Source organism: Scatophagus argus, chromosome 21 (assembly GCF_020382885.2).
Source record: "Scatophagus argus isolate fScaArg1 chromosome 21, fScaArg1.pri, whole genome shotgun sequence".
Taxonomy (NCBI): Eukaryota; Metazoa; Chordata; class Actinopteri; family Scatophagidae; genus Scatophagus; species Scatophagus argus.
Window position 1 is genome coordinate 19,283,924 of NC_058513.1, and position 15,938 is coordinate 19,299,861.

At 46.9% G+C, this 15,938-nt stretch overlaps 1 protein-coding gene across 10 annotated transcripts in view; it reads right to left on the minus strand.

Annotated features, from left to right (window-relative positions):
- The window catches only part of LOC124052496 (serine-rich coiled-coil domain-containing protein 2-like), a 39,334-nt gene that overhangs the window by 13,708 nt on the left and 9,688 nt on the right, over positions 1 to 15,938 (minus strand). The window contains exons 1-8 of one of the 10 annotated variants that reach the window (XM_046376805.1): positions 12,293 to 12,713; positions 8,041 to 8,261; positions 7,495 to 7,646; positions 2,618 to 3,975; positions 2,332 to 2,499; positions 2,072 to 2,248; positions 1,871 to 1,995; positions 728 to 907 (exon numbers count right to left, since the gene is read on the minus strand). In XM_046376805.1, coding sequence (XP_046232761.1) covers positions 728 to 907; positions 1,871 to 1,995; positions 2,072 to 2,248; positions 2,332 to 2,499; positions 2,618 to 3,932 — 1,965 coding nt within the window. In that variant the 5' untranslated portion in view covers positions 3,933 to 3,975; positions 7,495 to 7,646; positions 8,041 to 8,261; positions 12,293 to 12,713. Of the gene's footprint in view, positions 1 to 727; positions 908 to 1,870; positions 1,996 to 2,071; positions 2,249 to 2,331; positions 2,500 to 2,617; positions 3,976 to 7,494; positions 7,647 to 8,040; positions 8,262 to 12,292; positions 12,716 to 15,938 lie in introns of those variants that run through there. The other 9 variants (XM_046376799.1, XM_046376806.1, XM_046376809.1 and 6 more) reach the window with 9 other exon arrangements.

Below are 15,938 nucleotides of genomic sequence, written 5' to 3' on the forward strand. Positions count from 1 at the left end.
CTGGTAAATACTTCTCAAACAAAATGAGCAGCATCATTTATGACAAAATGACCATCAGCGACAGCCTAAATCTGCTCCAAACCAGGCTGGCTCCTTTTTGTGCTCAATTTAACGACACGGACCAGAAGCAGGATTCAATGATTGCAGTCAACATGCAGAACTGGACCCAGAATCGACAAAAACTAAGCAAGATGTAGACGTAACTGAAGTGCCGGTGTAAAACTGAGACATCTGCAACTTCTAGTGTTGCGTTCAGATGCTGGTGTGTTGTACATAGATTTGACATTTATGGAAGCAGCAGCTTTCCGAATCACAGTATTGTTCAAAGCTTTAACCTCGTGTTCAGGCTAGTTTCAAAAATGAGCAACGAGTGCCAGCAGCAGCACCGTTCTGACGTTTAGCTTCATCAGGCCTGTTTCTGCCTGTCAGGTGTTCAGGTGGTTCATTTCAAACCAAAAACTGACCTCACATGGGACAGAGAGGTAGGAGGGAGCTGTTGAGACGTTCAAAACCAAGGAATATTCATAAATTTATTCAGCTGCTCCGACATCCGTCACAATAAAATAACTTTCAAACAAATTATCAGTGAATAAACTGAGTCTCATGATGGATCCATAAACAGGTTAAATCACATCTAACTGCAGTGTCAGAGCAGAAAATTAAAAGACAAAAAAACTAAATTCTTTCTTAGGACGCGAGCTGCAGAGAAGAAGAGCACGAAACTTACGATGCTGTTGAGGTCGGAGTCAAAGCTCCCGATGTGATGGGTGCTGTTGCTGTTGGTATTGGTGTTGATGGAGGCGGTCATGGCGGCGCCCCCCAGTGGCTCCAGGCCCTCCTCGTCCCACATGTAGGTTCCCCCCGACCCACAGCTGTCCGAGGGGGACAGGTCAAGGGACGAACAGCCCTACAAAGGACAGAGAGGACATTTTTATTTGACAGCGGACAGGAGACACACACAGGAAACCCAAGGAAAGATAAACAGGGACGTTGAGGTTACAGGGCTCCTTATTCACATATACTTTACATTATTTCTGATTGTTTGTGGGGTGGCACAGTGGTTAGCACTGCACAGCAAGAGGGTTCCAGGTTTGAATCCGGTCTGGGTCCTAATGTGTGGAGTTTGCATGTTCTCCCTGTGCCTGTGTGGGTTTTCTCCGGGTTCTCCAGCTTCCTCCCACAATCCCAAACACATGCACATTAGGTTAACTGGCTGCTCTACTATGTCCCGAGGTGTGAGTGTGTGTGCTTGTCTGTCTTTGTGTGTCAGCCCTGTGATTGGCTGGGCAGTCCAGGGTGAACCCGCCTCTCGCCCGTAGTCAGCTGGGATAGGCTCCGGACCACCTCCCCGGGGCCCTGACGGATAAGTGCTATAGAAAAAGGGTGGATGCAGGGATGTGTCTAAATGTAGTTAACAGTGGAAACCTGGAGACTGCAGGTGACATTCAACAGTGCTGCTAGCAGAACTGAAAGCTCAGAGCTTTGAGCAGTACATGTATAGAGACTTTTTTTTTCGGTGGAATGTAGTTCCAGCTGTATGGCTGCTTAAGTCATTCCTTTGACTTATTTTCAAATAAACTCCCAACAGAGATGGCAGGTTTGCAGATTTGAGTAAACATTTCTTCCTTATGCTGGTTTAACTGCACTCATTAAAGGGCAGAAATCAGTCAGAGCTTCACTCCAGCATCTGTGCTGCTGGACCAATGAAAGTTGTTAGGGTGAGAAGACACCTGACTGGAGGTTGGAAACAACTGTCACGCCCTGTGAACAATGAGGCTGATGTGTCACTGCATTCTGTTGGAGGGTGGGGTCAGCTCCACCTGGGATATTCATTGTGTGACTTGAATGACAGTATATTGTCCCGGCTCACCAGTGGCTGGTGACTTTTGCTGAGTGCAGGAGTCTCCTGTCTAACTGGTACCTGGTCATGGTAGTCCGGCTGACTGGACCTCCTCCTGTGGGGGAGTCGGGTCAGCTGATGCTCTCCTTGCTCAGCTGGAAAGAAACAGAATGTTTTTTTTTAGAAAAGTCTACTGAATGTTTCAAGACTTGTTCTGACTCGTAAACTCACCACTGAGTTGCATGCTGGGCCAGTCCACACTGCCGTCCAGAAAACAGAGTCCCGCTGCCTTGGTTACACCACCGACAGCCACCTTCTCATCATCGAACCTGGCACACGACCGGTCGAGCCCAGAGTCGTCCTCATCATTTTTAGAGGAGAGAAGCAGAATGCCCACCCCTCCGTTTCCTACAAACACAAGACGCTTCTGGCTTCCAGTTATCTTGTAAAGGAAACAAGCGATCAATGCCAAACATGTGCATCTCTCTTACCGAGGTTGTCAAAGTCATCCATATACTCCTGACTGATGTCGTTTCTATCCAGAGACGAGTTGGAGGACAGGGACATGTCCTCCAGTGTCTCCCCCACAATGGACACCTCGCCCTGGGATGTAGGCTCTGTGGCCAGCCCCTCTGGCCCTGGTGTCTCTGGGTTACTTTCTGTTGGGAGGAGGAGACAGAAGAAAACAGACATCGCATAGAAAGAGGTGAGACACCAGAGCTGGAACAGAAAACATGAGTGTAATATGCTTAGAGCACAGAGGATAGAACCTCAAACCTGGGCTGTTCTGTTCTGTCGCAGAGGGCGTCTCTACTGGGCTTCTCCATGCTGTCAGCCCATGCGTCACTTCTGGGTCCCCCTCTGACGCTCTGGGCGGAGTCACTCGCAAGGGGCGGGGCTGCTTGTTGAATGACGGGCGTGACAGCTTATAGCTGATGCCAGTAGGCTTGGAGGAGGGGCCAAGGCTGGGTAGGAGGGGCTTCTTTAAGGCAGACAAGGGCAGCAGGGAGGGGATGCCAACCCCTGATCTCCCTGGAGCAGCAGAACTTTGAACTTTGATGCCTCCACCTCTGCCAGGTCCCTCCTGAGACTGACTAGTAACCAGAGATTTTGTCAAGTTGCCTCTAGGCAGAGCCTGAGTGGAGGAAGTTGTCAGCTCCTTGAGTCCTCGCCCAGCAGGCCTGTTGATGGAGTAAGAGCGGGTGATGCTGGGGTTTCGAGTCAGGGTGGGGGAGGGCTGCCGTTGGACCTGGATGAGGCTACGTGACCGAAAACGATCGTTTTCAGTCAGCCGGATAGACGTTGCAGACCCGAGGCTGTCACTGGAGTGGGACCGGCTGGCCTGCGGCTTCTTTTGTAGTGGGGAACCAGATCGAGAACCAGGGCCAGAAGCTGGCCTAGAACTACCAGAATGAACAAAGCTATGAGGCTGTCTCAGAGAACCATGGGTTCCACTCCATCGTTTGGATCCAGAAAGACAATTTAGGGTCTGCTTTGTGCCACTGACTAGCCCAAATGCAGTTTGACTGGGTTTGGAACCATGAGATGCATTTTTAGAGGCAGGAAGCACTCTGGGGCTGGACTGCGGTGATGGTGCAGAAGTCACGGGATGGCCAAAACCACGTCCCTTTCCTGCAGAAGTTGGCTTCTTGCCGTCACGTTGTGAAACCACCGGTGATCCCTGCTGCCGGTGAGAATGAGACTGAGGGACATTAGTACCAGATCGATTCTGCCCAACATTCCCACCCTTTCCTCTTTTCTGCTCCATTTCGTTGTTGGTCCCCCCATCCTCCACCGCCTCATTTTCTTTCCTCAATTTCACAGAAAACGATATTGGCACTCTGATGAATCCATTCTGTTTAACAGAAGCAGGGGGTGCAGTTAAAGTTTCGTTGACCTCCGCTGGACCTGGATGGTGGTAGAACCCGTTGGTGAGGCGGGTGCTGTTGGAGGTGCAGGTGTTCGCGGTGGCTGCTGGACCCGTCTGAGTGCTGTTGGAAAGTGTAGCAGATTTTGTCCGCAAACCGAACTTGGGCAGCCTTGAAACCATGGTGGGCATGGTGGGAGGATCATCAACAAACAGGACTGACATCAGACTCCACCCACGTCACCATGGAGACACCGAGGAGGAGGAGCTGCAGAGGAACGAGACAGAGATTCACACAGGAACCACCTTCAGTTTGACACAAGTAGGGATGAAAACAGGATTTTTCATTAAGATAATAATTTATTTAGATCAATTCAAACATAATCTGTGGATTCTGCTTCGCAACAAGTTGCAGGCAGCTTCATGTTGAATATGGATAGTTCAGTTTCCCTGCTGACCTCCATGATGAACCCCCCACATGGCTGTGGAGAGACACCCACAAAGCGTCTGCAGAAAATGATTTACAGCTCTGAGTCAGCGGAAAAATGCAGTGAAAAGCAGCAGCTCTGACACAAGCCGTGATTAGCAGCTGCAACACGTGGCATCTGGACTGAACTGCAGCTTCAACACTGCAGGCAGCACTCAAGCGTGTGTGTGTGTGTGTGCTGACAATGTGGTCACACATTAACCACGCAAACACACACACTCCCTGCTCCTCCACAACAGACAGCAATCAGAAAAATCATGGTAGGCAAGACACACCCATCACATCCTGTCTGTGTGTGTGAAACCTGCAGTAACATCACACACCCCACACACACACACACACACACACACAGGTGAGAACAGGGTACAAAACCCTGAGGCAGGATTAAAAACAAGGCAGGCCTGTTTCAGGCCTACAGAGTGTGAGTGACAAAAGTCAAAGAAACAGTAAAACACACCACAGATACAACAGAGCTAACATTAGCATATTAGCATGCTAACACACTGAACTAGTCTCTCTTTATGACTTTCACCAGCCCTGCAGCACATGCTACTGATGTAAGAGGAATAACATAACAACAACATGAGCCTCCTCAGCGGTTTGTTTGCTCCAGGCCACCGTACACTAAACTAAAGCGAGCATCACAAGCTTCTCTTGGCACCTAAAATTAAAACAGCTGATAAGTTGTCTCCAACACATGAGAGCAAGGTGACACAGTGGAAAAACTCGTGATTCGACTGTGAGAAAAATAGAAAGGTCAGAACATCATGGCAGGTTATTAGAAATGATCACCCACATGTCCTGGAGGACTCACACAGTCTTACATAAAACCTCCTGCTGATCTGAAAACAGAAGTGGACATGTTGTTTGATTAAAATTCACACATTAGAAAAAGAATATTGTTCACCGTTATATAACCTGCTGAGACCAACAGCCTCATGACTCCTCATGTCCAAACAAAGAGTCAAACAAATTGAACATTTCTCCATGACAAGCAGTTTTAAAGAGGAAGATAAACTAATAAAAGATGCTGCATCAAGCTGACTCACAACACTGCTGCGTCACTCGCAGGCCAGCAAGCAGTTGAAATATAAAGTCTAAAGACTCATCACAACCCCCGAACCTTCAAGCAGTGACAGCCTAACAGTCGGGTCTACCAGAGGCTGGAAAATAAAGTGACCGAAGCACAGTATAATCCAGTCTGTTTCAGACGAGGTTCACAGTATGGGGGTTCTGCTGCTGTGGGCTCTCTCCATCAAAACATGTTGATCTGATGATGTCGAAGTAACACGGGATCATGGGAGATGCTGTCTTCACTGCTAAACCATCAGTGAATCTGATGGAAATTTATCTGACATGACTCAGGCAGAAATGTTCACGTTTAGCCTCGTTTGTTTCCTTCTTCAAATGCACAGCTGAATAAAACATCAGATTTCTCAAACTAAACTTGCAACAAAAGATAAAGTTCTTTTAGACCTTTACCTTTAAGATGTGCCATCAGAAGTGTACAGTCATGAAATGGAGCAGGCAGCCGTGTTTTCCTCCTCAGTGTGTGTGTGTGTGTGTGTGTTGCAGCAGAAACTCTGTGATACCAAGGACACACAGGAGGAATGAGGGCTGATGAACGAGGTCATGACAGAATGATAATGAGACTCTTTCTTTCTCTGTGAAGCTGTTCACAAGTCTCCACCCTTCAGTTTTACTCCATCTGTACTGTCCCTCTCTCTCTGTGTACCACCATAACGTTCGCTTCATTAACTGCACTGCATCAGGAGCCAAACATCCAGCGAGACGGTAGAAAATTAGCTCTTGTCTCTTAGCTCTTACCAAACGATCCTAACTCAAGAATTCAGGAAGTTGGGAATTAAGTGAGGATGGCATAGCTTCCCTTCCACTGCTGGAGAAGCTAGCAATTAGCCTGTTAGCATTGGCTTCTCCTGACCATGTGTTAATGGGTTTATATGCTCTCATGATTTAAGCCGTTGTCATGGATACAGGGAGCAATTTGTACATTCCCACATGACGACTTCTTGAGACAGGACAGGACAAAACATGTGTAGAGTGTAGGATTGGCTTCTGTAAGAGGAAGACTGAAACTTAAGACAAGGACGAGCAGTTAGGAATTTAGTGGTGCATCCCTGACAAAGTCTGACACGCTGCTCATGGAGCAGCCAGCACCAGACTCCACGTGTTAGATAAGTGTGTGAGCGCACACACACATGCACACACACCACGAGGTGTGTTTGAGGGGAAAGGTTGCGTTCACATACGTTGGACACACGTGGCGTCTCTTCTTCTCTTTTGAACCAGTGAGCTGGAGGATGAGGGTCAGTGGGGTCAAAGTGTCAGCATGTGATTCACTCACACTGAATACAAACCAGCCTCAGGGAACCCACTTCACAATGAACCACTGCAGGAATTCAAAGCTTAGACACGAACCCTTTTCTAACTTAGAAGTAAAGCATCTGCTGCTGTGTAAAATCTAATTTGTCTCTATGGTTTCCTGATTTTCCTGCAGGAATCTTAAAAGCTTCATGTGTCAGCCACAATCTAATTTAAATGTACTGCTGATCAGATTCTACTGCACGCTGTGCCAGGTGTATGTGTCAGCCGAGTGTGAACACAGCTCACTTCCTGTCTCACCTGGAACACTGAAACTTTCTGTCTCCTGGCTGTGAGCCACACAGTTCATCAGAATTAGAGAATAACAGTCCAGGTATAAACTCTATTCATTTGTTTAATGGATAAGAAATCGCCCAGCTGTGATTACTAAAGCGACGTGCAGCGTTTCACAGACTCAAGCAAGTGCTGGTGGTAATGAAATGAAAAGCTGTGACCAAAACACCAACGGCAGTGAAGGTAAAAATAAGCACCATGGTCAGACTCAACTGCACTGTGTGTATCACGTCTTCTTCCTGATTTAAGCTATACTTTCTTGTTTACGTTGCACCCAGTTTTATCCTGGAGTTTTATCCCTTAGGCCTTGTTTCTGTTTAATCCATACATTCCATTCAGTTTGTTGTGAAGCACAAGGTTGGCTTTGATAGGTGCTATACAAGGTGCTTCTTGCTTTTATTATCTGTCCGCCAACAGTTACATTCAACTCAGCTGGACTTCAGTTTTAGATCTGATTCACATCACGGCATTTCAAAAAAAAAAAAAATCACTTTGGGAGCAGAAAATGTTCTTCACTGAACAACAAGTGAGCCTTGCACTTGCTGTTCATTTTGTGAAGGTGAATGAGGCTGTAGGCTACAGTGAGGTCAGAGCATTTTATCATAAATCATCAGCTGAACTGACCTGAATTAGGACATCCAGCATGTAACATATCTCCTTTGTTTCCCATCTGCTCCCTCCTCACTGCTCCTCTTCTCTCCATTAGCCTGTCATTCCTCCTCCTCCTCCTCTTCCTCAATGGTTATCGATGTCTTCATGCTCCAGTTCTCGGCTCACTGGGATGAGAACGATCGAGAGCCGCCAGATAGAAAAGGTCAACTCCTCGTATTTCACTTTTCATGTGTCTGTATCTTATCTCTTCGGTGACATTAAAGACATGTTACATGATTATTTAACATACTAAATCAATGTGAAATAAACTGATTTCTGTCTTGATCAGTCTTCAAGCAGCTTCATAACTGTATTATGAATTCTATTATTAGTTATTCTTTGATACAAACTCGCTCGTGATTTAATGTTAATTTGTGTTCAGAGATTTCTGGTCATTTCTTAAAGTTTGAAAAGCTTTATTTTCTTCAAAATAGCACGTTATGATGTCTTCTTTACAAAAAACAATATTGCTAATATTCTTTGCACATATTAAACAGAGCCCTGACGTCTCATTGTCACCTGCCAGATGCTGTGGTCTCTACACAGGAAGTGCTCCAGGCTCTCAGGTGAGGCTGGCACTGAGCTCACATTTCATCCACACTCTCAGACTGAGAAAAAGGCCAAAAGCTGTCGGAGCAGAGTTCACAGATGGAGCAGCGACACAGCAGATGGTTGGGACTGGACACCGTCAGTCTCGTCTTTCAGCACGCTGAGGTCGGAAACACACACACCTTCCTCGTCTGGATGGAGGATGGAGAATAAAAAGCAGCAGCAGGATCGTCTTCCATTATGGCTCAGTGATAAATGAATTAACAGCAACCTGATCGATGGCTGCTGCCTTCGATGGCTGCTGCCTTCAGTCGAATCACAAACTCAGACTATCAAAACTGCCTCGTGTTTACCCAACGTCTTTTAATCAGTCTTTTCTTACATCTTATGTCACTTTTCATTGCATTTTGGTCTTTTCGCCACATCTTGTTTCCACTCATCAGTGGACAAGCAGAGCTTACTTTCAGTGTGCTGTCCCTGTGGCACTGAATGGGATAAATAACGGCTACAGAAGGTTGAGCGTCTCACAGTCTGTTCTGTAAGGTGCTTCCTCTCCAAGATAAAGTGAAGTGTAAGCAGCTGTGCAGATGTGATGTAAAGCTTATCTGAAGTCAGGATGTCAGGATGAGAGAAGGACACCTGACAAGGTGAGTCTTCTATCTGAAGTATCTGAAGTGCTACTCTTTAGAAATGTGACCACAATCCCAACTTCTACAAGCCCAAACAGGAAGGGACTGTGGGTAGGAGGAGACATGATGACTGAAAGTCAGGCACAGTAAAGAGACTCATGCTCCTCATCTGCTGCATCATCCCTATTGCCCTCCTCCTCCTCCTCCCTGTCCATCATGTCCTTGTTCTCTTCCTCTCTACAGGCTGATCAGAGGACAGGGATGTCATTGGCAGAGGACAGAGTAATATAACCTCCCCCTCTTCTCTTTGCTTTCCTCCCCAGAGTTTTTTCATTCCTCCTTCCATCTTGTAAAAGCAGAAACGTGAGAACCTGTTTGCCCTTATGACAAGTCATGTTGTCTTTGTTCATTTCAAGCTGTCACAACAAAAACATGTCAGGCACGTTGAATTAGCAATGACATAACTGACCGAATGACACATGAACCGCCCTAAACATTCATGCACCAGAGCTCATCTGAACTTCAAAGAATCTGATTAAAATTCACTGTTAGCATTTAAACTCAGACAGGATTCCCTCTAATTTCAGTTGGTCTGACTTTGACTGATCTGTAGCAGGATTAGCAGACAGTGTGCACCTGCGCCCTGTGTTAGCTAACTCTGGTTTCGGTGTGTGTGAGAATGTTTCAGAGTGAGCTTCACAGAACAACAGACAGACCTGCTTCGCCTCCAGCAGACTCAGGAAAACACTGCTGATGCTCAGGCACTTTTTACTGATCAGTTCTACACAGTCAGATAACCAAGAGGTTTTCAGTTTTGTTTTCAGTTCACAGCGACCTCACGTCGCTCACATGAGCTCAGGAGGTGCAGCTGAAGGTGGTGCCTGCTGCCTGGGAGCCTTTTAGAGCCCCCCCGCGCTCCTCTGGTTCCATAGCAACTTGGCATAGACAACATCTCCGTTGTGTTAGGAGCTGTGGACCTCCACTCTGTCCAGAACACCCCCACCCCCATTACCACCATCATTAATCTGCCACAAAGCAGCTCTTTCTCTCCGCTGCCCTGCACTCAGCTCCTGACCAGCAAACTCCCTCCCGCTAATCCAAACAGGCCAGGAAACAAACTTCTGGGAATCCAGCAGCTACTGCAGCTAATAAACAGCATTTCATATTTATTTTCATAACAGAGCTTCACATGGAGGCTGGTTAAATATGGCCTAAATCCTAAGACAGCCAGGGGACGTCTCAGTGTCTTCCCTCACATGAATGACAGCGTTCGAGTCTGAAAACAAGATGAGACGATCTGATCAGAGAGAGGAAACACTGCAGACAGTCACCACCCAGTCAGAGACAAGAGGACGGGCAGAGAGATCCAGAGATTCACCAAACACTTCCTGCCATCAGCACAGACACAGTCACAGACAGACAGGGTGAGAAGGAGGGAGCAACCGAGAGAGAAAAAGATTCAATGATGGAGAAGAGAAGTCAGTACATGTATGTCATTAGCCAGGACGCTAATCGATGCAGCGCTGTTCAAACTGGGACCACTCTGATGGTCTCACTCCACTTCCTGACTGTTTTTGGAGGTTGACTCATTTCAGATTTGGGGAAAACAGAAGGAGATAATAAATTTCTTCTCTGCCTGCACAGTCAGCACAGCAGTTAGTGCATCAATTATTCACTACGTGGGCTTTTTTTGTTCTGTGAGAACAGTCTGGAAAAATGAATTTTTCATCAGCAGGACCCAAACTCGTCTGTCATCATTTGCATCGCCAGGGTGGCACAGTCCCAGTCCACTGCCGAGTCCTGTCTGCACCCTGGACACTGCATCCGTCTATCTACAGAGCACATGAAGGGACAGAAAACCAGTGACATGAAACTGATGGTCTGCGTTTGTCCTTTCTGAACTGGTTCTCTGCCCAAGAGCAGATTCTTCATCCCAGTGGGGATTCAAGTAGCAAGAGCAAAGAGAGAGAAAACGAGTCCAGCAGGGTGGGAGCATCAGACAGAGACAGATGGAAAGACTGACTGGACGCCCTCACAATCACCAGATTGTGATGGACAAAAAACCCAGATCGGTCACAGAGTCAGCATGAACCCAGACCAGCAGCAGCTTCTCTTCTTCCTGGAGAGGCAGTCTGAGAACTGTGCCAGTTGAGAAGAGAACCACACAACAAAAACAGAACAGTGGAACAAATCAACCAGAGAACACAACTAATGAAGCCAGAGAACAGAACCAGACCAGAGGACTGAAACATAACACTACATAAAGTCTGTCCTGCGTACACACATACGATACAAGATTACACAAAGTACACAAGGACAACACGACTGGGCACCTGACGTTGAGAGTAAATCAAGTGTAAAATTAAAAATGATCACTGAAATAATAATATTAAGATATTGCTTTTCAATCAAAAACAACATGTTTGAACCACTGACACAAAAAGATGGCTGATACTTCAAGTGCTGCCATATTTTTTGGTAATGTCATTTGGAGCCAGAGCCTGTGCAGTAGTGATGGGGGATTTTATAGCACTGAATAAATAATTAAAACCAAACTGATCAGAAAAATGAATCGATTCCCCCACCGGACGGGCAGGAAAAATTTGAGTGTGGTGAAGTGATAATGTCCCCACCCCCCATTAGCCGGCTGATGTGCCCTTGAGCAAGGCACTTAACCCCCAATATGCTCCCCCGGCGCTTGATGCTGCCCACTGCTCCTGTGTGTTTCACTACATGTTGCATGTGTGTGTGTGTGTTTCAATCAGTGATGGGTTTAATGCAGAGAAGTAATTTCCCAGCTTGGGATTAATAAAGTAACTTAAATTAAAAAATTTTGTTTTCAGTTTGGACCATGTCCCATCTGCTAACATGGAGGGGGAGCAGTTTGAGGTGTACTGCAGCCAACCACCAGGGGGCGAAACTGTTTCATCAAAGAATTGTGGGATATAAAGTCAGTACGGCCTATTATATTATTTAAAGCTGCAAATAACAATTATTATATCAATTAATCTAACACTTATTTTATTGATTAGTCAATACTGGAACATCTTTAAAGAAAAACATTGTTTCCTTTAAAGACAAATAGAAAATGGGTGTCTGAAAAAAATGGTAATTGAATGATAAATCTTTCTCTCTATATATACATATATATATATATATATATATATATATATATACATACATACATAAATATATATAAAATCAAAAAAGCTTTGCCATTTGATAAACATATTCTTATATGCTTTGAATATCTGATGGTGGTATAATACCAATACAATACTGTACTCAACCAGATCAATAAAGTATAGATTTATGTGAACCTCCCCTCACTGAGTAAATAATGTGTTAGAATAGATTAATAAGAGCTCACTGTAATGCGGTGTGCATTAAGTTAACCGTCAGTTTTCATTCACGTTAGCGAGCTCTCAGCTCTCACTATTTCACCTGTTCTGTAAGTCAAGCTTAACGTCTGTCATGTCAAACTGTGTACATATATCAGTTAAAGTCAATATGGACGCGTTACACCCACGTTTAAATGAATAAATCTGCCCAGTATGTTCGGTTTTTAGGTTCACGGGGACACTGAAACTCACCTGCTGGAAAGGCGCGGCATGGGACGTCAAAATGCGGAAACGTCGAAGCTGAGATGCTTGAATGAAACCCACTGGATGTCAGTCAGGATGGCCTGGGCTTAGATCCAAACGAAGGGGGTCTGAGAGCAGACAACGGACGATAAAAGGCCAGATACGTGAGGATTAAATCCACAGGGAGACCGGAGAGGGGCGACGCGGCGGTCCTCTGTGCGCTGCTTCGCCGCTGCTCTCCGGCCCGTCCTCCGCCGAGCACTACGGGGTCTCACACGCACTACCTGCACGGGTCTGCTGGCCGTCAGTCGTTAGCGTCCACATAAAAACCGTCCGTGTGCTCGGCGTCCGCCTGGGGTCCGTTTGAGAGACGAGCTGCGGAGACTTACTGCAGCTACAAGGGCTGCTGAATCATCCGCACGCGCGCACACACACGCGCGCACGCGGGCCTCGCTTGCGTGTTGCACAGCTGACACAGACGTCATGTGCGTACTGAAAACATAACCCTTTCGTCGCCATACTTCAGATCACGTAAAATGTTTTAGTAACAACCGATCTGATAAATACTGGTACTAGTACACACAGTAAAATACTCTCTTAAATTCCTGTAGTTTTTACTGTATTCAGTGAAAGTACTCTGTAATAACATGAGGCTGTTATGGTCCTGTTTTATTATGACTCTTGCATTAGTGCACCTGTGAACTGTTCTTACAAATAATGGTTATCATTTCTGTCAAATGATCCAAATGACTGAGTAATTCAAGAATTTCCCTCCAGGGATTAATAAAGGAATTCTGATTCTGATTCTGATTCTGATTCTGATTCTGATTCTGAATTGCTGAAGCTGGACTCAGATGTGTTGAAGTAAAAAGTACATCAATCTGAGATGATGTGCACTGGGACAAGGAAGTCAACTGAAAAGACTGAAGGACATGTACCTCAAATTTGTATTATAGTAAATGTACTCTGCTACATTTCACCACCAAATATCATATAATCAATGACTTCCCTATTGAGCCAAAATATCATCTGATGCGATAAGTTTATTTTCTTCTCTCAGAAAAATGACATTGAGTCTAAGCTTCTGGCCATTCCTAAGTTGCAAGGCCACAAAAGAAATACATGTCAAACAGATACTACACCACCCTGTGGTTCCTATTGGAACGACAGGATTTACAAGATAGATACAAGATAGGTTTATTTGTCACATACATAATCATACACGGTACAATGTGCAGTGAAATCATAAATGTCCCTGCTACCAAAAAATAGGTAAGTAAAAATTAAAAATTAAATATTGTAAAATAGAAACCTTATTAAAAATAAAAATAAAATTAAAAATGTGAGAATGTGTCATATTTACATGTACAGTATTTACATGTAGTGCAGGTGGGAGTGGGATTGTCCAGATTAACGCTCACTGTTGAGCAGACGGATGGTCTGGAGGAAGAAGCTTTTCCTCATCCTCTCAGTGTTGGTTCTCAGGCAGCAGAACCGACGGCCTGATGGCAACAGGGAGAAGAGTGAGTGTCCGGGGTGATGGGGCTGCCTGAGGATCTTCTCAGCTCTCGACCTGCATCGTTTGATGTAAATGTCCTGCAGGTCGGGTAGAGTTGTTCTGATCGTCCGCTCAGCTGAGCGGACTTCCCTCCTGAGGGCCGAGAGGTCCTGCTTTGTGCAGCTGCCCATCCATGTGGTGATGCTCCCACTCAAGATGCTCTCAGTCGTGCAGGTGTAGAAGTTCCTGAGCACCTTGAGGGGGAGCCTGAAGTCTCTGAGGCGTCTGAGGTAGAACAGACACTGCCTGGCCTTCTTCACAGTCCTGTTAACGTGCAGTGACCAGGACAGGTCCCGTGTGATGGTCACACCGAGGTATTTAAAACTGTCCACCCTTTCCACCTCAGACCCGCCGATGCAGAGTGGACGGATGTCCTTCTGATGCTTCCTCCTGTAGTCCACAATCAGCTCCTTAGTTTTGCTGACGTTCAGCAGGAGGTTATTCTCCTGGCACCAGCTCTCCAGGTGGGTGACCTCCTTCCTGTAGGCCTCCCCCTTGTTGTGGGAGATTAACCCCACGATGGCTGTGTCGTCAGCAAACTTTATGATGGTGTTACTGTCTGATGTGGACACACAGTCATGTGTGTACAGGGAGTACAGCAGGGGACTCAGCATGCAGCCTTGGGGGGATCCAGTGTTGAGGGTGAGAGGGGATGAGCTATGGGTGCCCACGCGTACCACCTGTTGTCTGCCAGTAAGGAAGCTGTGGATCCACCTGCACAGGGAGGAGTTCAGTCCAAGATCACACAGCTTGGTTACCAGCCTGGAGGGGACTATGGTATTGAATGCTGAGCTGTAGTCTACAAACAGCACTCTCACATAGTTCCCCATCCTAGTGTCTACGTGGGAAAGTGTCTTGTGCAGCAGGAAGGTTATGGCGTCGTCTGTGGATCTGTCTGGGCGGTATGCAAACTGTAGGGGATCCAGGGTGGGGGGCAGAGAGGAGGTGATGAATGTTTTGACCAGCTTCTCAAAACATTTCATCACCACAGATGTGAGGGCAATGGGGCGATAGTCATTGGGATTACTGGGCGGGGCTGTCTTTGGGACGGGGACTACAACAGACTTCTTAAAGCAGCTGGGAATCACACACTGTGAGAGGGAGAGGTTGAATATCGTTGTAAACACCGGTGCGAGCTGTTCAGCGCAGGCTTTGAGGACTCGACCGCTAATGCCGTCAGGCCCTGCTGCTTTCCTGGTGTTTACACTTCTACACATCCTCCTCACCTCCAGCTCCGTCACAGTGAGCGTCACCTCTCCGCCGGCTGGGAGCGCAGCTTCTTGCCTGCTGTCTGACTCAAAGCGTGCAAAGAAGTTGTGGAGCTCATCAGCCAGAGAAGCGTTGACTCTCATCGCGGGTGGATGTGTAGCTTTGTAGTCCGTGATGGTGCGTAGTCCCTGCCACAGCGTCCTGGAGTTGCTCCCCTCCATCTGCAGCTCCAGTCTTGCGGCGTAGCGGCGTTTAGCCTCCTTCACCGTCCTACGGACAGCGTAGGTGGCTGCCCTGTACAGCGTGGCGAGTCCCGAGTTGTAGGCAGCGGTGCGGGCCCTCAGCACGTCGCGGACAGTTTTGTCCACCCACAGCTTCTGGTTGGGAAAAGTTCTGATGGTGGCTGTTGGTGTTATGTCTTCCACCATTTTCCTGATAAATCCCACAACCGCTTCCGTGAACTCGTTGGTGTCACCGCCCGAGCTGCACCGAATCATGTCCCAGTCCGCTGAATCCAGTGCGCGCCGCAGAGCGGCCTCTGACTGGTCAGTCCACCGTGTTACTTCTCTGACTGCAGGAGATTCCTGCTTCAGCCGATGTTTATATTTCGGCATGAGAAGGACTGCACTGTGGTCCGAAAGGCCAAACGGAGGCAGAGACTTGGCCTTGTAACCATCCTTGAAAGGAGAGTAACAGTGGTCCAGAGTCCTCTCTCCTCTGGTGGGGCAGTCGATGTGTTGTTTAAACTCCGGTATCACCTTCCTCAGGTTAGCACGGTTAAAGTCCCCGGTCACTATGAGGGCTGCGTCAGGCTGGTTAGCTTGATAGGTGGATATAGCCTCATGTAGCTTGGTGAGAGCAGTGTCCGTGACCGAAGTAAACTGGCGG